The 21,102-nt window shown below is 60.6% G+C and overlaps 2 protein-coding genes across 5 annotated transcripts; one reads left to right on the top strand and one right to left on the bottom strand.

The window, feature by feature from the left end:
• Positions 1-105: 105 nt before the first annotated feature.
• On the bottom strand, positions 106-12,873 carry IGSF8 (immunoglobulin superfamily member 8). Of its 3 annotated transcripts, none has more exons than XM_039318544.1 (7): positions 12,337-12,873; positions 4,371-4,745; positions 3,562-4,032; positions 2,816-3,241; positions 1,931-2,332; positions 1,659-1,795; positions 106-1,320 (listed from the first exon to the last, which is right to left on the bottom strand). In XM_039318544.1, exons 1-6 carry the CDS (start codon positions 12,356-12,358, stop codon positions 1,680-1,682), a joined length of 1,812 nt encoding a protein of 603 aa, XP_039174478.1. In that variant the 5' UTR covers positions 12,359-12,873; the 3' UTR covers positions 106-1,320; positions 1,659-1,679. The 3 variants fall into 3 exon arrangements, with proteins under 3 accessions (XP_039174478.1, XP_039174476.1, XP_039174477.1); XM_039318542.1 differs by lacking the exon at positions 12,337-12,873 and adding an exon at positions 5,876-6,560; XM_039318543.1 differs by lacking the exon at positions 12,337-12,873 and adding an exon at positions 5,876-6,558 and having other exon boundaries at positions 106-706.
• LOC120296669 (sodium/potassium-transporting ATPase subunit alpha-2) lies at positions 11,065-21,102 on the top strand. 2 transcript variants are annotated; one of them, XM_039318540.1, is made up of 23 exons: positions 11,065-11,191; positions 12,902-13,006; positions 13,186-13,245; positions 13,740-13,943; positions 15,190-15,303; positions 15,495-15,629; positions 15,832-15,949; positions 16,051-16,319; positions 16,674-16,872; positions 17,117-17,226; positions 17,541-17,675; positions 17,848-18,037; positions 18,154-18,329; positions 18,522-18,658; positions 18,746-18,896; positions 19,164-19,332; positions 19,412-19,566; positions 19,697-19,820; positions 19,904-20,049; positions 20,207-20,337; positions 20,559-20,660; positions 20,782-20,873; positions 20,970-21,102. In XM_039318540.1, the coding sequence occupies exons 1-23, from the start codon at positions 11,180-11,182 to the stop codon at positions 20,996-20,998; spliced, it is 3,063 nt and encodes a 1,020-aa protein (XP_039174474.1). In that variant the 5' UTR covers positions 11,065-11,179; the 3' UTR covers positions 20,999-21,102. The 2 variants fall into 2 exon arrangements, with proteins under 2 accessions (XP_039174474.1, XP_039174475.1); XM_039318541.1 differs by having other exon boundaries at positions 20,327-20,337; positions 20,970-21,020.

Here is a 21,102-nt window from a genome sequence, read left to right as displayed (position 1 = left end):
CCAGCCTGTTTAGAAGCTGCCACCTTTCCCTGCTCTGCTAGATCTTGTGCCTCTTGCTTCTGGGGCTTCAGAAAACTTGACACCTCCAGGAAGCGACTCTGTGGTTCACATTTTTATTAAAGTCCCATTTGGCCTCACAAACATTATTTTCAAGTTTGAGGGTTTCTCCCCTCCGTGCACTGGGAGGGCCCCAGTTTGAATTTCAGCACCATCAGGTGCTCCTGGATGGGCAGGCCTCGCCTTCTTCCCTCCGAGCTGAGTAGCGAAGGGCAGAAGATGCCCGGTGGGATGCCAGGAGCCCAAAGCCGCTCTCTCAGGATGGGCACTGAGCCGTGGGCACAGCCTGGCATTTCCTGCTGGCAATGGAATTTGGAAGGGAAGCCAAGTGAGGGTCTCCCCCTTGCATGCACACACTCACACACAACACAAATGACACAAGAACGACTGGCTTCCCTTGATGGCACCGCTGCTTTCCTAGAGAAGCCCAGAGCTCCCTGCTGGTACCGAGTGCTGGGGCAGAAACAAAGCCCCTCTGGCCGGAAAGGGCCCGGCTGGTGGACACAGAGCCATCTCCTTCGAAAGCCAAAAGGCAGACGCTCGGCTGCTGGGCTCCTCTGTCGGGCGGCCTCCATGGTGCCCGGCTCCCCCGCTGGGGTGCAGCTTGTTGCTATGGCGTCTCCCGCAGCAGGGACTCCGGCAGCAGCTTCTGCAGCAGGAAACCAGGGGAGGGGGAGGCTGAGATCCTCAGGAGGCTAGGCGTGGGGTGGAATGGTTCCCCTGATCCCTCAAAAGGGGTTCCCTTGGCACAATCCGGGTGTTGGAAGATGGCCGCCCACTGCTCTGGGGCTCCCGATAGGTCTCCAGGGCAGGCATCCATCTCAAGTCCTGCGCTTCTCTTGGAGGAGGCCGTGACTCCTTCCAGTTGTCTCCCCCCCCCTGGGGGGGGGGGTAGAGAGCTTCCAAAAGCCTCCAAGAGTATAGAAAGAAAAGCTGCACCCCGCACAAACAGGGGCTCCTCCCCGGCTCAAGTGAAGGAGAGGCCCTGAACTCCCTTTTGTGGCAGGCCTTCCGAAGCACTGAGGACACAGCCGTGCTCTGCCAAAGCCCAAACAGATGGAATAAGAAGAGACAGCTGCCTTGATGAGCAGGAAGCAGCTCCCAATGTTGTTAAGAGGACACAACAGAGCAGCAAGAGGGGTCTGCCAATGGAGAGGAGGGGGATGAAGGAAAGTCCATCTCCCCTGGCCCTCAAGCACATTGAAAAGGGGCACAGGGCAGAGAGATTTGGCTGAGAAGACGCCATCTTGGTGACTGGCAGGACTGCACAGGAAATACAGAAAGATGCGGGTCAAACAGAACGGCCTAAAATACCAGCTGCGTCTTGGGGGGAAGAGGATTGGCAACTGGCTGAGACTCCCCTAAATTAGGCTAATTCCTTGTGCCCCCCCCCCCGGAAAGCAGCCTCTGGCAGCATCCCTGGAACTGTCTTCGGAAGCCATGAAACGAGTTCGCTTTAGCCCTTCAGTTGGGGCTCCTTTTGACGCACCCCTCTTCTTGGGGCTGCCCGCTCAGCTCTCCCCTACGCTCTGCAGGTGGCCTTGCCACAATTGATAGAGCCCCTCTTCTTGGGACCCCCCCCCCAAGGGAGGCCTGCTCACCTATGTCCGCCCGGACGGTGTTCACCTCTTGCGCAGCCTCGCCATGAAGCAGCAGGTGACCGAGACGAGGATGGAGACCCCCAGGAGGATGGCGCTGGAGATGCCGACCGCCAGAGGGATGAGGAGGGTGTCCATGGCTGAGGAAATGAGGGGAGGAGGGACGTCAGCCCTCGGCGACAAAGGCAGGGGTGGGGTAGATGGGAAGCGGAGTCCCGGCAGGAAGGCCCAAGCAGGGGAAGACTCGGGCCCGAAACGGTCTGGGCTCTACTCACCCAGCGGATACGGGTACACAGTGACCATGTTGGACTTTGCTGAAGCGGCCTGATACCAGCTGTGGTCAGGAGAGTGCACCCAGGCGGTCACAGCGCAGTAGTAGCCCCCTTCGTCAGATGGCTGGACCGCATGCAAGCGCAGCCGGTGGCTGTGCGGCCCCACTTTATCCACGCTCAGGGCCCCGCCAGACGGCCGCTCCTCCAGCTGGGCCACCCCCTCGCGGTCCACGGAGGCCAAGATGACCCCAAGCGGGGTGGAGCCTGGCTGTGGTAGCTCCGCCCACCAGCTGAGGGCCAGGTGGAGGTCCTGAGCTGATTCCCCCGAGACGTTGCACCGGACGTCAGCTATGCCGCCACGGTAGGTGGGGAAGGGCAGCCACGCAACGGCCCCCAGCACCACCGCTGTGGGGAGAAGGGGGCAGCGTGAGAAGGGGGCAGGAGCCCTTCCCGCCCTCCCACTGGTGCAAGAACTCAGCAGCCCTAAAGCCGGGAAAGGGGGGCTCCTTCCTCTAGAGGCAGATTTAAGAGATTAATGGCATTAATTATCCTGCGTGTAATTATGGGACGGCAGGCAGCACTGGGAAGATGAATGGCCTGTAGGGAATGTTTCTGTCTTCTCTTAATCAAAGCAGGCAAAGACCCCTTTTTTACCACCCAATTTTTAAAATCAGCCGAAAGGGTGGTCCTGCAGGCTGAAGAAGCCTCGGGAAATACAAGAAGCGTGGGGCAAAATGGGAAATTAGCTTAGCCGGACCAGCAGTGAAAGCCGCCTTTAGAGGGATGGACGAGGGCCCCGCTGGCCCTCAGGGGCCCCTCCCCCCAAAGGCTATGCGGCCCAAGGAGGGAACCAGGTTAGCTGTGCGGGGGGGGGGGAGGAAGGGCTACCTTGGGACTTGATCTCCACGCTGACCGCCTCGGAGCTCAGGGCAGCCAACGGGCGCAGCTCTGCGCTCGGAGACCGCGAGAAGGCCTGAACCTCGCAGCGGTATGAGCCCTCGTCTGCCGGCTGGGCCGACGCGATCCGTAGCAGGAAAGTGCCCAGCGGGGTGTCCAGCTTCTGCAGGGAGACATGCCTCGTGCCCACGTCGCGGCTGGCGTAGTTCTGGCCCAGGACAAGCCCTCCACTGGCCTCCAGCCGGGCAATGAGATGCCCCTGCCCAGCAGCCTCCTTCCTCAGCTCCCAGCTCACCGCCCAGGCGACGTGGGGCAGGAGGAGGGCGGGGCCTCCGGAGACGTTGCAGAAGAGCTCCAGAGAATCTCGGGGGCTGAGCAGGACTCTGCGGGGACCGGCAGACACCGAGAGCTGGCTCTCTGGAAGCAAAGCACAGGGGAAAAAGGGGGTCACAGGCCGCTCCCTGCCTGTGGTGGTCCCACACGCGCCCACCCCACTGATCATGCCCCCATGGTCCCCCTGCAGCAGGATGGCCTCAGGGCCCAACAGGCAGAGCAGAGCGAAGGGAGAGACGCTGCCAGGATGGAGAAGGCTGGTGCCAATTCTGAGAGAGGAGATTATGGGGGACGCCCAGCAGATCCCTTTGGAGAGACACAGTGCCCCCTCGGGAAATGAGGAACAGGGGCTCCATGAGCCTCCCCAAGATATAAAGGGGCGTTTGGGGGAGGAGCCAACCCACCTATGCTTTGAACCGAGACATCAGCCAGCGTTACCCGCTTCTCAGTGATCTGCTGCCAGCTGCCGTCGGGATCCTGGATCCACTCCCCGGCGGTGCAATGATAGGTCCCAGAGTCCTCTGGCTTGAGTCGGCCTAGTGCCATCTGGTACCGCCAGTCGCCCAGCTTGACCAGGGCGAGCTCCCGGGCCGAGCGCCGTGGGGCAAAACGCCCGGCAGCCTCCAGGGCAAAGTCCCGCTGCAGCCCGATCACCTCCTGCTGCAGCCGGGGGCTTCCGGGCGCGGAGACTGTGAAGGCGACCGAGAGGTGGGTGTGCTGCTGGGTCCCGCTGGCCACAGAGCAGGTGAGCAGCAGGTCCTGGCTCTCCAAAAGCACCATCTGGGGAGGGGGAGCAGCTTTGCCCCCCCGGCCCTGGAAAGGGGACTTCGCACTGGAGGGAGGGGCAGCGGAGACAGAGAGCTGGTCAGGGATAACTGAGGGGGGGAGAAGCAGAAGGAAAAGGACGGTCAGTTCCCTGAGCCAGGACTGGGGAGCCCCTTCCCACCATTCCCCTGAATGCCATAGCAGCCAGGGGCTCCCCCTCTTCCCAAACTCCAAAGTGAGCCTAGCAGCCCCTCCGCAGCCAATTCTTGGGGGCTGGGCCCCGCCCCACGCAGCTTGCGCCCTGCCCACTGGCAGAGAGGTGGCACGTGGGAAGGGAAGGGGAGGAAGCAGGTCTGCTCGTTCCTCCCTCCGGCTGTGCTGAACCGCCACGGCCAGGACCCCGGCAGTCTGGGCAGGTCTCGCCCCAGGCAGCATCCAGCGGACTCACCTCTGACCTCCACCTTGGCGCTATAGGTGCCCTGGTATTTGGAATCCGTGGTGGGCGTGTAGCACTCATAGACCCCCGTGTCCTCCATCCGGATCGTCCTCACACGCAGTTCCACAGCGTCACCCCGAACGCGCAGGATGGAGATGTTGCCAGCCTGCACTCGGGCTCCAAAAACGGCGTAAGGGAAGTTGGGGTCTCGCGTGCTGACCATGCCGATGGAGATGTCGGGAGCCGACGGGCGATACAGGAACCACTCGAACTGCTGCAGGGAAGGACCCTCGAACTCGGAGACGTTGCAGGGAATGGCGAGGGTGGCGCCTTCCACACGGTACAAGGGCCCCGGAGGCAGCTGGACCTTCCTGGCGCCGCTGAGGGCTGGGCAGGCAACGGAGGCGGGTTAGCCAATAGCCCCATGGCTCCGATCCGAGGGACAGAGGAGCAGAGCAAAGGAAGCCGAGAGCCTTGGCTGGGGAAGGGGCTCCGACTGAGGAGAGCGCCCATCCCACCAACCTGGGGCCCTTCCAAGGGGGAGGGGAGAGGGGCTTGGCAAACTGCAGGGCAACCTGGAAAGAGCCCTAGAAATTCTTTGCAGGCTCTGCAGGCTGGGAGGCCTCATCCACGGCCTGTCCCAGAAGGCGGAAAAGCTCCAGGAAGACCATCCTGGCTCTACGGACTTTTGCAGGGCTTTTACAAGAGAGACCCCCGCCCCGAAAATAACCGGGAGGCTCAGCCCGGATCTGGCCAGCCAAGAACCCCCCCCCCGCCGATCGAGAGAAAAGGGCCTAATGCAATAACAGCCTGATGAAGCAAGGGGAGTCCTCCTCCGGGGAGCCCCTCTGGGAGAGCAGAAGGTGCAAAGGGCCTGCCTTTCCTTGGAGCTGCCCCCCTTCCACTACCCCCCCCCCCCCGCGCAACTAGGCAAGTGCTGGGCTTCCTGCTGCAGAGACTTGGTTTGTCTACTAGGGTTACCGGCAGCCTTCCTCGCCTGCCCGTGCCCAGCCCACAGCAGGGAAGTGGAGTCGCGCGTGGGGGGCTGCGGAGGGCCTGGGACAGAATCACAGCCGGACGGGGCAATGGGACGACAGCCCCCCCCCCCAGCAGACCAAGGCGAGCCTGACTGCCTGCACTGAGGCCTCCTGGGCGGCGGGGAGGCCTGTGGGAGGAACGGGGTCCTGGCGGCGAGGGGGGCGCCCATCTGACCGCCCGGTGGCAGCCCTCAAAAGGGCCGGATCTCAGCTGGGGGAGGCTCGGTCTTCCCTCCGCCTTCCCAGGCGCCTCGCGCAGACCGGGCTCCTCGCCCGGGACCGCATTCAGTCGCCGAGCCCTCCAAGCCGGCAACGCTCCGCTGGGCATGCCCCGCCCGGCCCGGCCCGGCTGCAAGAGAGCAAGCCAAGGCCGGCTTTCGTCTCCCGCCCTGCACGGCCCGCCAACCAGCCCCCCTTCCCGCCGCTGCGACCGGCTGCGGCCAAAGCCCAGCCCGCGCCCCGACCAGCCCTTCCACGCACCGGCCAGCGGCAGGAGGAGAAAGCAGAGGAGGCGGCGGCGGCTCAGCGCCCGCGCGGGATCCTCCATGAGTGGCCGGGGAGGCGGCGGGACCCGCCAGGCAGCGCCGCCCTGCCGCGCCCTCTCCGAGTCGCCGGGATCCGAGTCGGTTTTCGGCGGGGAAGGCGGCTCGCTCAGCCCGACCGGGCCCAGGAGAAGCCGGGCTCTGCTGACTAGCCACGCCTCCGCCGCCGCGCGCCCGCCAGCGAAGAGCGGGGTCGCGCGCGCGATCGGAGCTGTCCGGAGAGCCCAGGCACGGGCGGTCTGTACGTGCCCAGGAACCTCGTGCTCGTAGGGCGATAGTCGCTCGCCTTCCCTCCCCCCTGGCCACGGCGGACGGTGGACTCCGTGGGGCAGGGGGGAGACCGTAGCTCCGCGCGATGCCCGGTGCAGGGGAGCCCTTCTGGGCGGTGCAGCGGATCCGCGGCCCCCGGGGGGCGCCAAGCGCCATGGCAAGGACAGCTGCTCTCCTGGAGGAACGAGGGACCCCGGCCAACATACTCAGAAATCCAGGGGTACCCTAAATATATCAAATGCCGAAGAAGGGACAAGCCCGGAAGGGGGATTGTAATAGGAACTGCTGGCAGGAACATTTGGCTGTGGAACTCATGGCCTCAAGCTGGTCACTGCGTCCACCAGCTGGGCAGCAAACAGTAAAGTAGCCCAAAGGCCTCTAGCCCAGCCCAGCCCAGCCCTGGCAACCCTGCCGGCTCCCCAAAAGTATCCAGAGAGAGTGGACTAGAGGGGACGAATTGCTCCATCTCTCTCCCAGCCCCCTCAATGTTTTGGCCTAAGACCGGCCCACTGACCGGTCTTAAAATCAGACACGCAAATGGAGACCTATGTACTAAGGTTCTTTTAACGCCTCTCTTTCACAACAACCCTGTGAGGGAGGTAAGATGAGAAGTCGCCCGACACTGAGTCTTGCCCAGATCTGAGCAGTCCTGCTGTTCCCCTGGGTGGTCCCTCAGAATCAGGCCCTCCGCAGGATCATGGTTAGCAGCACCCAGATTGGCTGGGAGGGAGGCCCTGGATCCACCGGAAGGCCAGAGCAACCCCCCCACCCTGTAGAGTGTGTCTTTGGAGAGAAAACTCAGTTTGCTCTCTCTGGAGAGGGAGGGATGGAGGGAGCTGCTCTCTCTCTCTCACAAGCACACACAAACAGACACACACACACATAAACGCACGCACCAAAGGGCCTGTGGGGATGGGTCTCTCAGGCTCCCTTCCCTGTGGTGGACTTGGCGCTCTTTCACAGCAGCATTTATTTACACAGCTTGGGAAGTGGGGGGTGGAGGGACCAGCCCCCCCTCCCAAGGCATTCTTTCCTCTCCCCCCCCCATTTTCCCAGCCAGCCTGCAGCCTCTGCGTTTCCCAGGTTGCAGATGCGAAGGAACAAGGTGGCCATGTTCCCTTGGCGATGGGAATAGGCTGCCTGCCAGATTTGGGCCGGCTGAGTGCGCTGCCCCATTTCCACAGAGGAGAAGGGCTGAGGGGGCCCTGGGGCAGCCCCAGCCTGGTGCCAGACCGCAGCAGAGAGCCGGCCCTGCCCAGCCCTGCCTGGAGCCTTCCAGGGAAGGGGGCTGTTCTCCCCAAGTGCACAGGCTACCAGGGGCCTGCCCCCCCAACCCCCCAGGAAGAGAGGACAAATGGGGGCCCCAAGGAGGTTCAGGGGCGATTTCTGGGTTTGGGGGCAACTGTCACAGTATGAAACTGAGTCTTCCTTGTCCCTCATGCTTGCTTCTAACTCTGAGCCCTCTGCACATGCTCGCTTGCCACAAGCTGTCCTTGCCAAGGGAGGACTGGCATCCAAGCTCCAGCTGTGGAGCTGCCCCCCTGCCTGGCAGGTGCAGCCGAGAGACTTTGGGCTTTTTCCATCCTCGGTTTGGTTCATTCACTCATTTGACCCCGTCCTCTTTTCATTCCGGCCGCTTGGGAACATTGGCCACAGGAGACGGGCTGATGGCTTCCCTTTGCCTGCCAGATGAACGGGTCTCCCCCCTCCTCCTCCCATTCGCATTCCACAGCTTCCTCCTCGGAATTACAATGGAGGCCCAGATCGGCTGAGCCCTTCCTCCACCCCACGTTGGATCCCTCAGCCTCAGAAGGTCAAGCAGAGAAAACCCCTTTTCTCACAGAAGCAAACCTCAAGAGACATTTTGCATCCTTGACATAATAGGAAAAGGTTTTTTGGGGGGGAAGGTCTCCTCCCTTTCTGTATTCACAGGCGTGCAAAGGAGCCCCGATCCTCCCACTGGGAATGTCGTTCAGGCTAAGGAGGGGCTCTGGGGCCCCCCTTTAGTCTCCCCCTCTTAGAGCCCTTTCCGGGATCTGCCTGGCCAGCAGGAAGCCACCTGAGCCTCTTTGAGGGGTGCGGGACAGCCAGCCCACCGTGAGGGAGAAGCGTTTCCCGTCTGTTTCGGTGCTGGAAACTTGATTGCTGTGGACTTGGGACAGGGAGACAGAAAGTCTGTGGCACAACAACAACTTGCCATTCAACCACACAATGCATCGCAAAGAAACGTTCCCGTTTCTGATGGCTTAAAAAGGGTTAGTTAAATGCAGCTCCTGGGGCAACTTGCTCTCGCCCCCCCCCCCGTAGAGTTTTGCCTGAGGCTCGGTCGTCTGTGGGGACTCTCAGTCATCCAGGCCACAGTTGCCCCAAAGGTGCTTTTCCAAAAGGCAACTTTTGAAAACTTCTCTTATTCCTTGAAGACGTTTCACTTCTCATGCAAGAAGCTGCTTCAGTTCTGACCCGCCCCAGTCTGGGCTCTGGGCAGGCAGGTCCCAGTCGAAGAAATGAGTGTCTCTGGCATGTTTTTCCGCTGACTCCGCAGGCCTTTGCGAGTCCCGATTGCACAAACAGTGACCTGGGGGGGGGGCTCCTGCAAGGAACAAAGCCAGAAGCCCAGGGCAAGGTAGCCGCTGGTGTCCTTCCCGTCCGGCATGACTGTCCAGAACAAAACAGCAGGCCTTTCCGTGGCCAAGATGCCTGGCCAAGTTCTGTGGGATCTCAGTGGGGAAGGATGAAGCAGCAAAACGAGAGCCACTCTGTGCAGTTTTCATACTCCCCCAGCTCCCCCCGCCCGAGAACTTCCCAGCCTCTGCTCTTGATTCTCCTGCCTGACTTCCATGTGAGCTGCTCCTTCCCTCCCCCAGCCCCCCCCCCCTGAGTTTTGTAATGTAGGAAGCCCAATCCCAATTCAGGAGGGGGGGGCTGCCTTTGGTGCCCCCCTAGGCACAGACTTAGAACACAAAACCACCCCTCAGCAGCACCCCACTGGATTGCAGGAAGCCCCCCTCCTCCTGCTTTGCCTCTTGCATGTGCTTGGCACAGAGGGACACCAAAGACAACAAAAACACTGCACCGACAACAGCACACAGAAAACGACTCTCCCTCCAGGACCACAAGCTGCTTTTGTAAGAGAAGGAGCCTGTTTTCCTGCCCTTCCAACACCTGCTCCCAGCTTCCCGGCAGAGAACCTCCCATGGTGCACAGCGAGGGAGCACTGCTTCACTGGGAAGCTGGCCCCAAGGGGCCCCGTGAGCGAGTCTCTGGCTTAGCGAGGACCCCAGAGCCTTGTGCAGAGGGAAGGGCTCTCAACATTCAACCCAGGGGACCCCATGTCCCCAACAGCTGTGACGCAGAAGAGGGGAGCCTGGGAGGATGAGGCTAAAAGGGCCCTGCCCTCCCACCGCATCTCCCCACATCATCCCTCCCAGGGACCCTCTTTCCAAACAGGGAAGGAGGACCTGAGGCTGAAAGCAAAGGGAGAGAAGGAGCGATTGTCAAATTGTTTGCAAACTCTTTGGATTCATTTGTATCCAGTGGGATATTTGTTTGCGTGAAGCTTCATTTTAAAAAGCAGTGAAGTTTCTCTTTGGCAATTAGTTACACAGAAATGAAGCAGTTTTCTAAAAGTAGCCACACACCCGATGCCTCCCCTCCCAAGTCCAGCTTAAAATCAAGGGGTGTTTGGAGATGCCCACACAACTGATTGAGACACACAAACACATCCCCAGCCCTCTCTGGGGCACACAGGGCAGCGCAGCGTGGGTCTGGTCCCAGAATGAAATTTCAAAGCTTTTCTTTTCTGCCCTCCAAAGTCATATTAAAAAGAGATTTGGAAATAAATAACCCGGCCTCACAGTCCCTGGAGCTAAATCCCTTTGGAGCAGCAGGGAAGGTCAGATTTCATTAAAGTTAGGGAAATGGGGTCTCCCAGAGCTGCCTGGAAGCTTCCCGACCTCTTCTGCCCCTTCCTCCAGCCGCGAGCCCCCCAATTCCCAGCTCCGCGGCTGGCAAGGGGCCCCCCATAGCTAGCTGGGTTGCAGGGCAGCCATTCCAGAAGAGCTTCCCCCTTTTAGGCCAAGAAGGCCCCCCCGCAGAAGCAGCCTTGGTGCCTCGGATGTGGCCGCTTCAAGCCGGGTCTCTCGTGGGCAGCTCAGGATCTGCCAAGGGACCCACTGCAGCTTTGGCCCCCTTGCCAGAGTTTCCTTTCCCTCTGGCAACGAGGCAGAGATTACACTTTCCTGGGCGCTCGAGTTCTGCTCTTGCGCCAGTTTTCATGCCAGACTGCACTAAACCAGAATGTGGTTTATCAGCACACCCCGAGGTTTGCAAACTGTGGTTTAAGGCTCAGCATCCTGTAGAACAATCCCAGAGCTGTTGGCTCATGGAAGGGCTGGCCTTTGTGGGGGTTTGACTGAAGGAGGGGTGACGAACACGTCACTCACTCCTGGCCAGGTCAGGGGAGATCGGTCCCTGAACTGGGTTCTGCCAACATGGGGCTTCCGTGCAAGGCCAGCTGAGAAAGAGTCAGTCCAGAGTTGGCACACGGGGCAGTCAGTTTGTGATTTGTGACAGTGGGCACTCCCCCCCCCTCTATCCAGCCCCCCCCCCCAGTAATGCAGCAAGGGGGCTTTTCTGCTGCTGGTAACAGGCTAGTGTGCCCAGGGAGGCTTCTGTGCCAGGAGAGGGAGAGAGCCAGGAGCCAGCCACTTCCCTGCCCAGAGAGTGGACAGAACCAACTCTCTGCTCTTGAAAACAGCCTGTGGCGGGGGGGGGGATAGGGGAGAGGTTGGGAAAGCCTGAGAAAAGGGGGAGGGTCCATGGGGGGAGGAGCCTTCCTCCCTTCAAGATCCCCTTTCAGCCAGTGCCTTTACCCAGAGAAAGAGCGCAGAGCAGAGGGGAACCAGAGCTATTTAAGGAAAGGGGGACTCCGCTGCCACCCAGCCGCCCGCTTGCCCCTCTCACTCCAGGCACAATGGGCAAAGGGGTGAGTATCTTGGGGCAGGAAGGCCAGGCAGCAGTGGAGTGGTTGGGCAGACCAGTGGCACAGACCTGGTACCCAGCCAAAAGGAAAAATGGCTCCAGGCTGGGCCAGTGGGTGCAGTCGGGGGCCTGGACTGAGTGGCCCCAAAATTCCCCTCTCTTCTTTGGGAGCCCCCTGAGAATCCCGGCCGCTCCTTCCAAACCCCTCTGCCTGCTGGTGAAGTCAGAGGTCACCAACTCAACTGGCAGGAAAGTCCGGCTGACTCTCTCCGACAGGGCCAGGGTGGCAGAGATGCCAGCTGAAGGCATGAGTGACACTGGCTGTTGGACTCTCGTCCCAGAGCCGACCTTGGCTTCACGGCCCACCGGGGTCTCTGCCGGGCTCAGCTGCTGAAGTCCCAGGGCCAGAGCTTTAGCAGTTGGGGGGGTGACGTTTGAAGCCTTTGAAGAGCACTTGGGGGTCTGTAGCAGCATCCCCACCCTTCAGTCTGGGGTCACTGGAAGCCCCTTTCCCGGTCTGCATGTGGGCACAATCCTTTTAGAAATGGGGGGGAGAAAGGGGTGACTGGACTGTGGGGGGGTCGGCCCTCTCCTCTTTGGATCAGAATCAGTGGGGAGTCAGCCGTGCCTTCAGAGGCTCTGTGCAAGATTAAAGCAGGACTGAATCTGGATGACTGGGGGGGGAGGGCTTAATTTCAAGCACTGCGATGGGGAGATTTTGAAAGCTTTGATCTTTTGAAAACTGGACGCAGATTTTCTTCCCAAGCCTTTTCCCGAGACCCAGTTTCAGAATTAAACCCCCTTTCCTTGCATTGGGAAAAGCCCCCCTGAGTCTGGGTCTCGGCCTAAGGGAGAGAAAGGATCTTTGGCTCTGAAAGATTGCAACCCCCCCCCCCCCGATTGAGGCACAGTTCTAGCCCCCACCTGGGAAGTGGCAGAGCGGGAGCAGGTGCAGAGAAGGAGCCGGGAAAGAGCAAAGCAGCCCTGGAGAAAGTTTGGGACTTTTCCGCCTTGGGGAGGAGGATGTGGGAGGGGCTCTGCTGGGACAGGAATGTCAGAAAGGCTTTGCTCCCCCCCCCCGTGATGCTGGAATGCCCCCCCCCCCCAGCGGACGGCTTTAGCAGAGAGGGGCAAGTTCACAGCACTTACCTCCGCCTAGAAGGGCCTCCATGCCCAGAGGCAGCGGCGTCTCCCTGCTATTGGAACTGGAGGGGGGGTCTCAGTGGGTAGACCTGGGTACTGCATCAGAGGAGGAAGGGGTGCACCTGCTCCTGTGTTGTTTTCAGAAGTTTGGCAACATGGGGGGGGGGAGCATCGGGTTTCAGCCTCCGGATGCAGCTCCCGGCCCTTCCGGTGGGTCCTTTGGGGCCAGAAACACCAGGACGATAAAAGTCCCATTGGGGGTCGCCAAGCAAAGCAAATTGTTCTGTGGTAAGCCTGGCAGAAAGGAGGAACGCCCAAGTGCCAGGGCAGGCGCAGCTCAGGCGCAGCAAAGGGGCATCCAGTCCTGACCCCTGGCACAGACCCTGGGTGCAGCTGGAGATTCAGGGAAAGGGTGCCAAAGAGGGGCTTCTGAGCCCCCACAGATTCAGCATGAGGTGAGCTAAGTTGCCACCTCTAAGCAGGCAGGCAGGCAGGAGGGAGGGAGGGACCCCCGAGGTCTGTGTCCCACCTGCTCCTGGCCCAGCTTGTCAATGGCATCTCCCCCTCCCAGACTGGGCGAGAGTCGGCGCCCCCGGGCCCCACGGCCGAGAATGGCGGAGGGAAGAAGAAGCAGAAGGAGAAAGAGCTGGACGAGCTGAAGAAGGAAGTGAACCTGGTAAGGCCGGCCCTGGCCAGCATTGGGGGGGGCAGCTGGCGGTAGCCCCCCCCAGCTGCCTCTATCGCTCAGGCTTCAGACGAGAGCTTCTGGGGGCGACGGATGGTCCGTCTGTTTGCAGGGGGAGTCTGGGGCTGCCATCCTCTCTGAGGTTCTCCGGGGCTTCTCTCTTTCACCAGGACGACCACAAACTCTCTCTGGATGAGATCAGCCGGAAGTACCAGGTGGATCTCTCCAGGGTGAGTCCCTTCCAACTGCCTCTCGGCTCCCCACCCACTTTCCTGCTCCAGGGGCTCCTTGGAAAACCCCCCCCCAGGACATTTGCTGTGTGGCCAGAGCAAAATTGGAACCTCAGGGGGCCTGGGTCCCTCCCCCCCATTAAATCCCAGGAGGGGAACCGGAAAAACCATTTTGGCTGTAGCTCAGCTGCAGCCCTGTGGAGGTTTTCTCCACTGAGGGAGGGGGACTCCTTCTCCTACAGTTTACTGGCTTATTAAAAACGTATCGGCATTAACCTGCATGAATTAAATAGTTAAACCATTTATTATTTCACTGGGTGATTTTTCGTTGTGCTTCACATGAACTCTGTCTGTTTTGTCTTGTGCCTAATGACTGAACTCCAAACCCCCCCCCCATGGCCTTTGGCTTTACCAACCTTTTTCTCTCTGTCCCCCCCCTCCTGTGAATTCACCCCTTCCTCCACCACTCCCTTGCCTCCTCCCGGCCACGGCAGGGCTTGACCAACACCCGGGCAGCTGAGATCCTGGTCCAGGATGGCCCCAACGCCCTCACCCCCCCACCCACCACCCCAGAGTGGGTCAAGTTCTGCCGGCAGCTGTTTGGGGGCTTCTCCATCCTCCTGTGGATCGGGGCCCTCCTCTGCTTCCTGGCCTACAGCATCCAGGCAGTCATGGAGGACGAGCCGGCCAACGACAACGTGAGTTTCTAGGCACCAGCGAGCCGAGCGTGGGAGGCTTCCCTGGGCACTTTCCTTGCGCCTGGGGGACTGCGAGGGGGCTGCTCTAAAGGGGAGTTCTAAGGGGGGAAGCTGCCCCAGATGAACACCCGGAAGGGCAGCTGAGCGGAGTGAAAGAAGCTGAATTTTCACGCAGGACCGGGGAGGGCAAAGCAGCCCTTTGGCAGGTCCAATGCCCCAGGGCCCTTTTTCACTGGACACACTGGGAGGGGGGGGACAAGCAGGGAACTGGGGGGGGAGGCAGCATAGGGCTCCAGTCTCTACTAGCTGTCTGACCCTCAAAAGTTTTTGTACTTGGAAACTATTCAGCCTCTCCACAAACAAAACAGCAACTCCCTCTGAGCTGGGGAGGGGGCAGCGAGACCAGGAGACCAGGCCGTTTCTTCCCTGCTCCGCCTGGAAAACAGCTGCTAAAATAGCTGAAGGCTCTTCCAGGGGCAGGTGGGGCTGTGGGAACAGACCATCCGAATCGAGGGGAAACCCAGGAGCAGCCAGGAAAGGAGCAGAGAATCCCAGCGGGACCCAGCTCAAAGCCAGACCAGGAGGAGGAGCCTCACACCGGCCCCTCCCTCACTGCAGCCCCTGGAGCAGCATTTGCCAGAGTCTCCCCCAGGGAATGCCGGACTTCCTTCAGCCACCAGGCCGGCCTTGTATTTTTTAATCTTCTCGTGGTTTTTTCCTCCAAAAATGGCTTTTAACAACTGCACGTATTTGGGAACATGGCTAGGATTGCAGCTCAACCAACAACCTTGGTGCGCTCAGAGCTCAATTCCAGCGCTGGGCTGGCAAATCCCTCCGCAGAGGCTGAGAAAGGACAGTGGGGGCAGAGTCTTCCTTTGGGGGGGGGGGTTTCTCTCATTTTCAATCAGGTTTTGCTCCTGGGGCAAAGAACTGGTGCTGAGAACTGGGGGTCAGAGTGGAAAGTGGGGGTGGGGGACACCGAAGAAAGAGCCCCTCTCAGCAAAATGCAGGACTGTCTGTCCTGGACCTGCAGGAGAGAGTTTCATTCCTTTGAGGCAGACATTCCTTTTTGGGGAGGGGGACCCTCTTTAAGAGCCACTAGACAGCAAATCAGTTCCAGCAAGGATCAGAAGCACAACCGCCTGGTTGGAGAAGCATCAAGGAAGGAGGTTTGTCAAGGGGGTTGGCCACATCCCCTCCCCCCCGTTCACCCGGATTTCCTCTCTTTCCAAACGTTTCTTCCCAGCTGTACCTGGGCGTGGTGCTGGCAGCCGTGGTCATCGTCACCGGCTGCTTCTCCTACTACCAAGAGGCCAAGAGCTCCAAAATTATGGACTCCTTCAAAAACATGGTGCCTCAGGTGAGCCGCCCTTCCTCCATTTTGAAGGAAGGTGCCCCCGAGGGCCAGCGCTGGAGGCCCAGGGACCCCCAAGCCCTCAGCAGCCCCTCGGGCACTTGCCAGAGACCTTCTATTCCTGCCAGGGGGGGCAGCGGGTGGGGAGAGCAGCAGTGCCCCCCCCCAGGATGGTTTCTCTCCCCCCCCCCCCGCAGCAAGCCCTGGTCATCCGGGAAGGTGAGAAGATCCAGATCAACGCGGAAAACGTGGTGGTGGGGGATCTGGTGGAGGTGCGCGGCGGAGACCGGATTCCTGCTGACCTGAGGGTGATTTCCTCACACGGGTGCAAGGTGAGACTGGCCAGAGGGACCACCTCCCTTCCGCCTGGGGAGGCCTTGCAATGGGGCCCTCACTTGGAGAAGGAGCCAAGGTCTTCTCCGCTGCTCCCCTTCAGCTTCCTCAGCTTGGCCCAGGGCCGCTGCTGGTGTGCTGCCACTCACGGGGGTGCCCTCAGGCTTGGGCAGCCATTCCCCGCACTTCTCTCCTGGACAGGTGGACAACTCCTCCCTGACGGGCGAGTCAGAGCCTCAGACGCGGTCCCCGGAGTTCACCCACGAGAACCCCCTAGAGACGCGCAACATCTGCTTCTTCTCCACCAACTGCGTGGAAGGTGAGAGGCTCAGCGAGGCCAGAGGAGGCCCAGGCTGGTTGAGGGGGAGGCAGAGAAGTAGGTGCTGATGCCTGCCCTCACCTCCTCTCTCCCGCTGCCAGGCACCGCACGCGGCATCGTCATCTCCACTGGGGACCGAACCGTGATGGGGCGCATCGCCTCCCTGGCATCCGGGCTGATGGTGGGCCGCACCCCCATCGCCATGGAGATCGAGCATTTCATCCAAATCATCACTGGGGTGGCCGTCTTCCTGGGCATGTCCTTCTTCATCCTGTCCCTCATCCTGGGCTACACCTGGCTGGAGGCGGTCATCTTCCTGATTGGTATCATAGTGGCCAATGTGCCTGAGGGCCTCTTGGCCACCGTCACGGTAAGTGGCACCAGTGGCTGATTGTGGGGGAGGAGGGGCCATTGTCCAGAAAAATGGGGGGAATCCCAACGCATGGTAACGTGAAGGGGGCGGATCCTCCAAAGACGGGGCCAGTGTGGTGGAAGGAAGGGGAGAGAGGCTCAAGACATCGTGGATCTCCAGAGGGCCGGAGTCCTGCCTTCTGTGCAGGTGTGGCTCTTTCCTTGCAGTTTTTCTTGCAGTATCGGCCTCGCGGTCCTTGGGAAGGCCTGGATGGGTTCCTGGAATATTGGAGACGCAAAGTGTCTCTGTTCTGGAGCACGGCGGCCCTGGACCCTCTCCAACTGATCTCCCCTTCCCCTTCTCGAACGACAGGTCTGCCTGACGCTGACCGCCAAGCGCATGGCGCGGAAGAACTGCTTGGTGAAGAACCTGGAGGCCGTGGAGACGCTGGGCTCCACCTCCACCATCTGCTCAGACAAGACCGGCACCCTCACCCAGAACCGCATGACGGTGGCCCACATGTGGTTCGACAACCAGATTCACGAGGCAGACACCACCGAGGACCAAACTGGTGAGGGCTCAGCGTCTGCCCAGAGCACCTCTGACTGGACTGGCCGTGGAGCAGAGAAGCTGTGGCCTCCAGAGTCAGGGCAGGGTGGCTTTGGGGAGAATAATAGGGCCTCACTCAAAATTGGACCTGAGCACGAGAATGAAAAAGTGTCTCTGAGCATCTGCAGAGGGCATGCTTACATTGATGAGGTTTAATCTTTGAAACACGAAGCCTGAAATCCTGAAGGGATCCCTTGTCTCCCCAGGGGCAACTTTTGACAAGCGCTCACCCACCTGGACAGCTCTGGCCCGCATCGCAGGGCTGTGCAACAGGGCTGTCTTCAAGGGGGGACAGGACAAGATCCCCATTTCCAAGGTATGCCTGTCTTTGGCCACTAGAGGGCAGCCTAGTCAAGCTCTCTGTATCTTGAGACAGCTGCTCAGCCCTAAACTTGGATGGAAGGCCACTGGGAGATCCCTAGAGTGGGAGGCTGGCAAAGTCCCTGAACAGGGCAGTGCAAAAGGCGCCCATTTCCTTGCCAAGAAAGCCCACCTGAGTCTTCCTGAAGCCAGCAGCAGCCAGGCTTGAGTCGAGGGAGACTTTTCCTTCCCTCCCTCTGAATGTAGCAGGGCTGGGTTGGGAGTCAGGGCTGAGCTGGCCTGGGCAGCTCCTCTTCCCCCTTTTGCCAGAGAGACACGGCCGGGGACGCCTCCGAGTCCGCCCTCCTCAAGTGCATCGAGCTCTCTTGCGGCTCCGTCCAGAAGATGCGGGACAGGAACCCCAAATTGACCGAGATCCCCTTCAACTCCACCAACAAATACCAGGTGAGGCTCAGGAAGGAAGGAAACGGGCCGGTGGGGGGCATCCTTCACCTTCAGCTCAGGCCTCCCCCCACCCAGCCCTGCTAGGCCGCCATTGGCCAGGATGCCTCTTTGGGGACAGGGGGCAGTGTGCTTCAGGCCACCAGGGCTCAGCAGCTTCTGCTCCCCCCTCCAGCTCTCCATCCATGAGCCGGAAGACAAGCCGAACGGGAATGTGCTGGTGATGAAGGGGGCCCCCGAGCGCATCCTGGACCGCTGCTCCACGATCCTCCTCCAAGGACAGGAGGTGCCCCTGGATGAGGAGCTGCGTGACGCCTTCCAGAATGCCTACCTGGAGCTGGGCGGGCTGGGCGAGAGGGTGCTGGGTGAGGCCTGCGCCCTGTTCACCTGGGGGGGGGCTGTGCTCAGGAGGGCTTGAGCAAAGAGGGGCGGGGAAGCTGCGCCACGTGTCTCCGGCCTCTCAAACAGCCTCGTCTCGCAGGCTTCTGCCAGTTCTACATGCCGGAAGACCAGTTTCCCCGCGGCTTCAAGTTCGACGCGGATGAGGTCAACTTCCCGCTCACCAACCTCTGCTTTGTGGGGCTCATGTCCATGATTGACCCCCCTCGAGCGGCTGTGCCAGATGCAGTGGGGAAATGCCGAAGTGCTGGGATCAAGGTGAGCCGACCATGGGCCCAGCACGCTCCCTCAGTGGCACGTGGCCTCCGCATTCCCCAGCAGGAGTGCGCTGGTGAGAGAGACCTGCCTGAGAGAGGGAGCACATGGGGCAGCCCCGTAGCAGGGAGGAGACTGGACTGGAGGCTTCCTTTGAAGAAAGTCTTCAGAGATGCTTTAACTCTCTCCTGACAGGTGATCATGGTGACAGGCGACCACCCCATCACAGCCAAGGCCATCGCCAAGGGGGTGGGCATCATCTCCGAAGGCAACGAGACCGTGGAAGACATCGCCATCCGGCTGAACATCCCCATCAACCAGGTCAACCCTCGGTAGGTCAGCCCCTCTGCCTCCAAGCTGCTCTGTCCCTCGGGGTCCCTGCGCTGCCCTCGTTCACACCGCCGGGTGTTTCCACCTAGGGAGGCCAAAGCCTGTGTGGTCCACGGCTCCGATCTGAAGGACATGACCCCCGAACACCTGGACGAGCTCCTGAAGAACCACACGGAGATTGTCTTTGCCCGCACGTCCCCCCAGCAGAAGCTGATCATCGTGGAGGGGTGCCAGAGGCAGGTGGGGCCGCTCGGCTCTTTGGGGCAGCACACAATGGGCAAGAGGGACTCATCAGCCCAGGCTATGCCCAGTGGATGTGTCCACACGAGATGCCACTTCATCAAGCCCAACAGGTGGTCGTAGTGCTGGATTTTGTTATCATTGGCCTGGTCTTCTTATTGGGGACTGGGATCTTGTCTGAAGCCAGAAATGGGGGGTTCAGCGAACTGGGGGGGAGGCTGTGGGGCATCATCCACCCTTAAGCCCCTCCCCTCCTTGGCCCTGCAGGGGGCCATAGTGGCCGTGACGGGAGATGGGGTGAACGACTCCCCTGCCCTCAAGAAAGCAGACATCGGGATTGCCATGGGCATCTCCGGCTCAGATGTCTCCAAGCAGGCGGCGGACATGATCCTCCTGGACGACAACTTTGCCTCCATTGTGACGGGGGTGGAGGAAGGTGCGTGCCCCATGGGAGCCAAAGGGGGGACACCAGGGAATTGCCTGCAAGGGTCCCACTCCGTTGCATCCCCCAACAGGCCGGCTGATCTTTGACAACCTGAAGAAATCCATTGCCTACACGCTCACCAGCAACATCCCCGAGATCACCCCCTTCCTCTTGTTCATCATTGCCAACATGCCGCTGCCCTTGGGCACCGTCACCATCCTGTGCATTGACCTGGGCACCGACATGGTGAGTCTGGGCGGCTTCCTTCCAGGGATTTGAAGCTGAACTTCCCGTCTGAAGAATTCACTGCATTCTTCTTCCTCCTCCTCCTCCTCCTCCTCCTCCTCCTCCTCCTCCTCCTCCTCCTCCTCTTTAGGTGCCTGCCATCTCCCTCGCCTACGAGGCAGCCGAGAGCGACATCATGAAAAGGCAGCCGAGGAACCCGAAGACAGACAAGCTGGTGAACCAGCGCCTGATCAGCATGGCCTACGGGCAGATTGGTGAGCCAGGGGCGCCCGTAGCTCAGTGTCAGAGGAGGGGGGCTCCGCCAAGGAGCTAAGGGGACCCCCGTGTGTCTCCCCAGGCATGATCCAGGCCCTGGGGGGCTTCTTCACCTATTTTGTCATCCTGGCTGAGAATGGGTTCCTGCCCACCAGCTTGCTGGGCATCCGCCTGGACTGGGATGACCGTTCCAAAAATGACCTCGAGGACAGCTACGGCCAGGAGTGGGTGAGTCGGGAGGCCTCTGGCCTTGGCTGCCACTTCCTGCAACGTAAGGGGGCTTCCGGCTGCAGGGTCTCACTGGAGGCAGACAAGGGGGCCTTTGCGGGGAGGGGTCTGCCTCTCCAAGCGTCCCCACTGGGCGGTGTGTGTTCCCTCCCGGCAGACGTACGAGCAGCGGAAGGTGGTGGAGTTCACCTGCCACACGGCCTTCTTCGCCAGCATCGTGGTGGTGCAGTGGGCCGACCTGATCATTTGCAAGACACGCCGGAATTCTGTCTTCCAGCAGGGCATGAAGTGAGCGCTGGGCACCTTCCACCGATGAGGCAGGCTAGATGGCCTTTGGGGAGCCCTCCTTCCTCCTTGGCTTGTAGGAATCCTTGTCCAGGCCTCAAGGCCACTAGAACAGCCCTCTCCCAGAACTCAAGTCCGGAGGTAGACTGCCCCTGCCCATGGAGGTCACTTTGCCATCATCCACCAGGGGCGCCTCTGAGCCTCCATCTCTTGCTCTCTCCCAGGAACAAGATCCTGATCTTCGGGCTCCTGGAGGAAACCGCTCTGGCTGCCTTCCTGTCGTACTGCCCTGGGATGGGGGTGGCCCTCCGGATGTACCCCCTCAAGTGAGTGGGGCCACTCTTCCCCCCAAGCACGGGGGCTCCTTCCCACCTGTCTCCAGCCCCTGCGCCCTGTGTGCCAGGCGGTGTCCTCTGTGCCAGCTCTCTCTCTCTCTCCGTCTCGCAGGGTCACTTGGTGGTTCTGCGCCTTCCCCTACAGCCTCCTCATCTTCATCTATGACGAGGTCCGGAAGCTTCTCCTGCGGCGCTACCCAGGGGGTGAGTGCGCCCCCACGACTCCCCCACCTTCCTCCAGGGGCTGGGCATCTCTCCCCCCCCCCCGGCTATTCACCGGCTGCTTTCCTTTCTTTCCAGGTTGGGTGGAGAAGGAGACCTATTATTAAGCCCGGAGAGCAACGGGGCAACCCCACCCTCGGATCCAGCCCCTCACAGCCTGTAGCCCAATTATAGCTGAAAGATGCAATAAACATAATCCTGCCATTCCTTC

Source organism: Crotalus tigris, unplaced genomic scaffold (genome assembly GCF_016545835.1).
Source record: "Crotalus tigris isolate CLP2741 ecotype Arizona unplaced genomic scaffold, ASM1654583v1 scf7180000021444.432893, whole genome shotgun sequence".
NCBI classification, from domain to species: domain Eukaryota; kingdom Metazoa; phylum Chordata; class Lepidosauria; order Squamata; family Viperidae; genus Crotalus; species Crotalus tigris.
The sequence above is the reverse complement of the archived record's forward strand: the minus strand, read 5'-3'. Positions and strand labels throughout refer to the sequence as shown.

Bases quoted from the DNA above. Each gene is read 5' to 3' on its own strand.
- IGSF8 (XM_039318542.1), bottom strand. From the start codon at position 5,942: ATGGAGGATCCCGCGCGGGCGCTGAGCCGCCGCCGCCTCCTCTGCTTT. The intron at 3,242-3,561 runs GTGGGTTGGCTC...CTTTGCTTCCAG, and splicing joins TGTCTCGGTTCAAAGCATAG to AGAGCCAGCTCTCGGTGTCT. The intron at 2,333-2,815 runs GTAGCCCTTCCT...TTCTCCCCACAG, and splicing joins CGTGGAGATCAAGTCCCAAG to CGGTGGTGCTGGGGGCCGTT.
- LOC120296669 (XM_039318540.1), top strand. The intron at 13,944-15,189 runs GTGAGTTTCTAG...GTTTCTTCCCAG, and splicing joins ACGAGCCGGCCAACGACAAC to CTGTACCTGGGCGTGGTGCT. The intron at 18,330-18,521 runs GTGAGCCGACCA...CTCTCCTGACAG, and splicing joins GCCGAAGTGCTGGGATCAAG to GTGATCATGGTGACAGGCGA.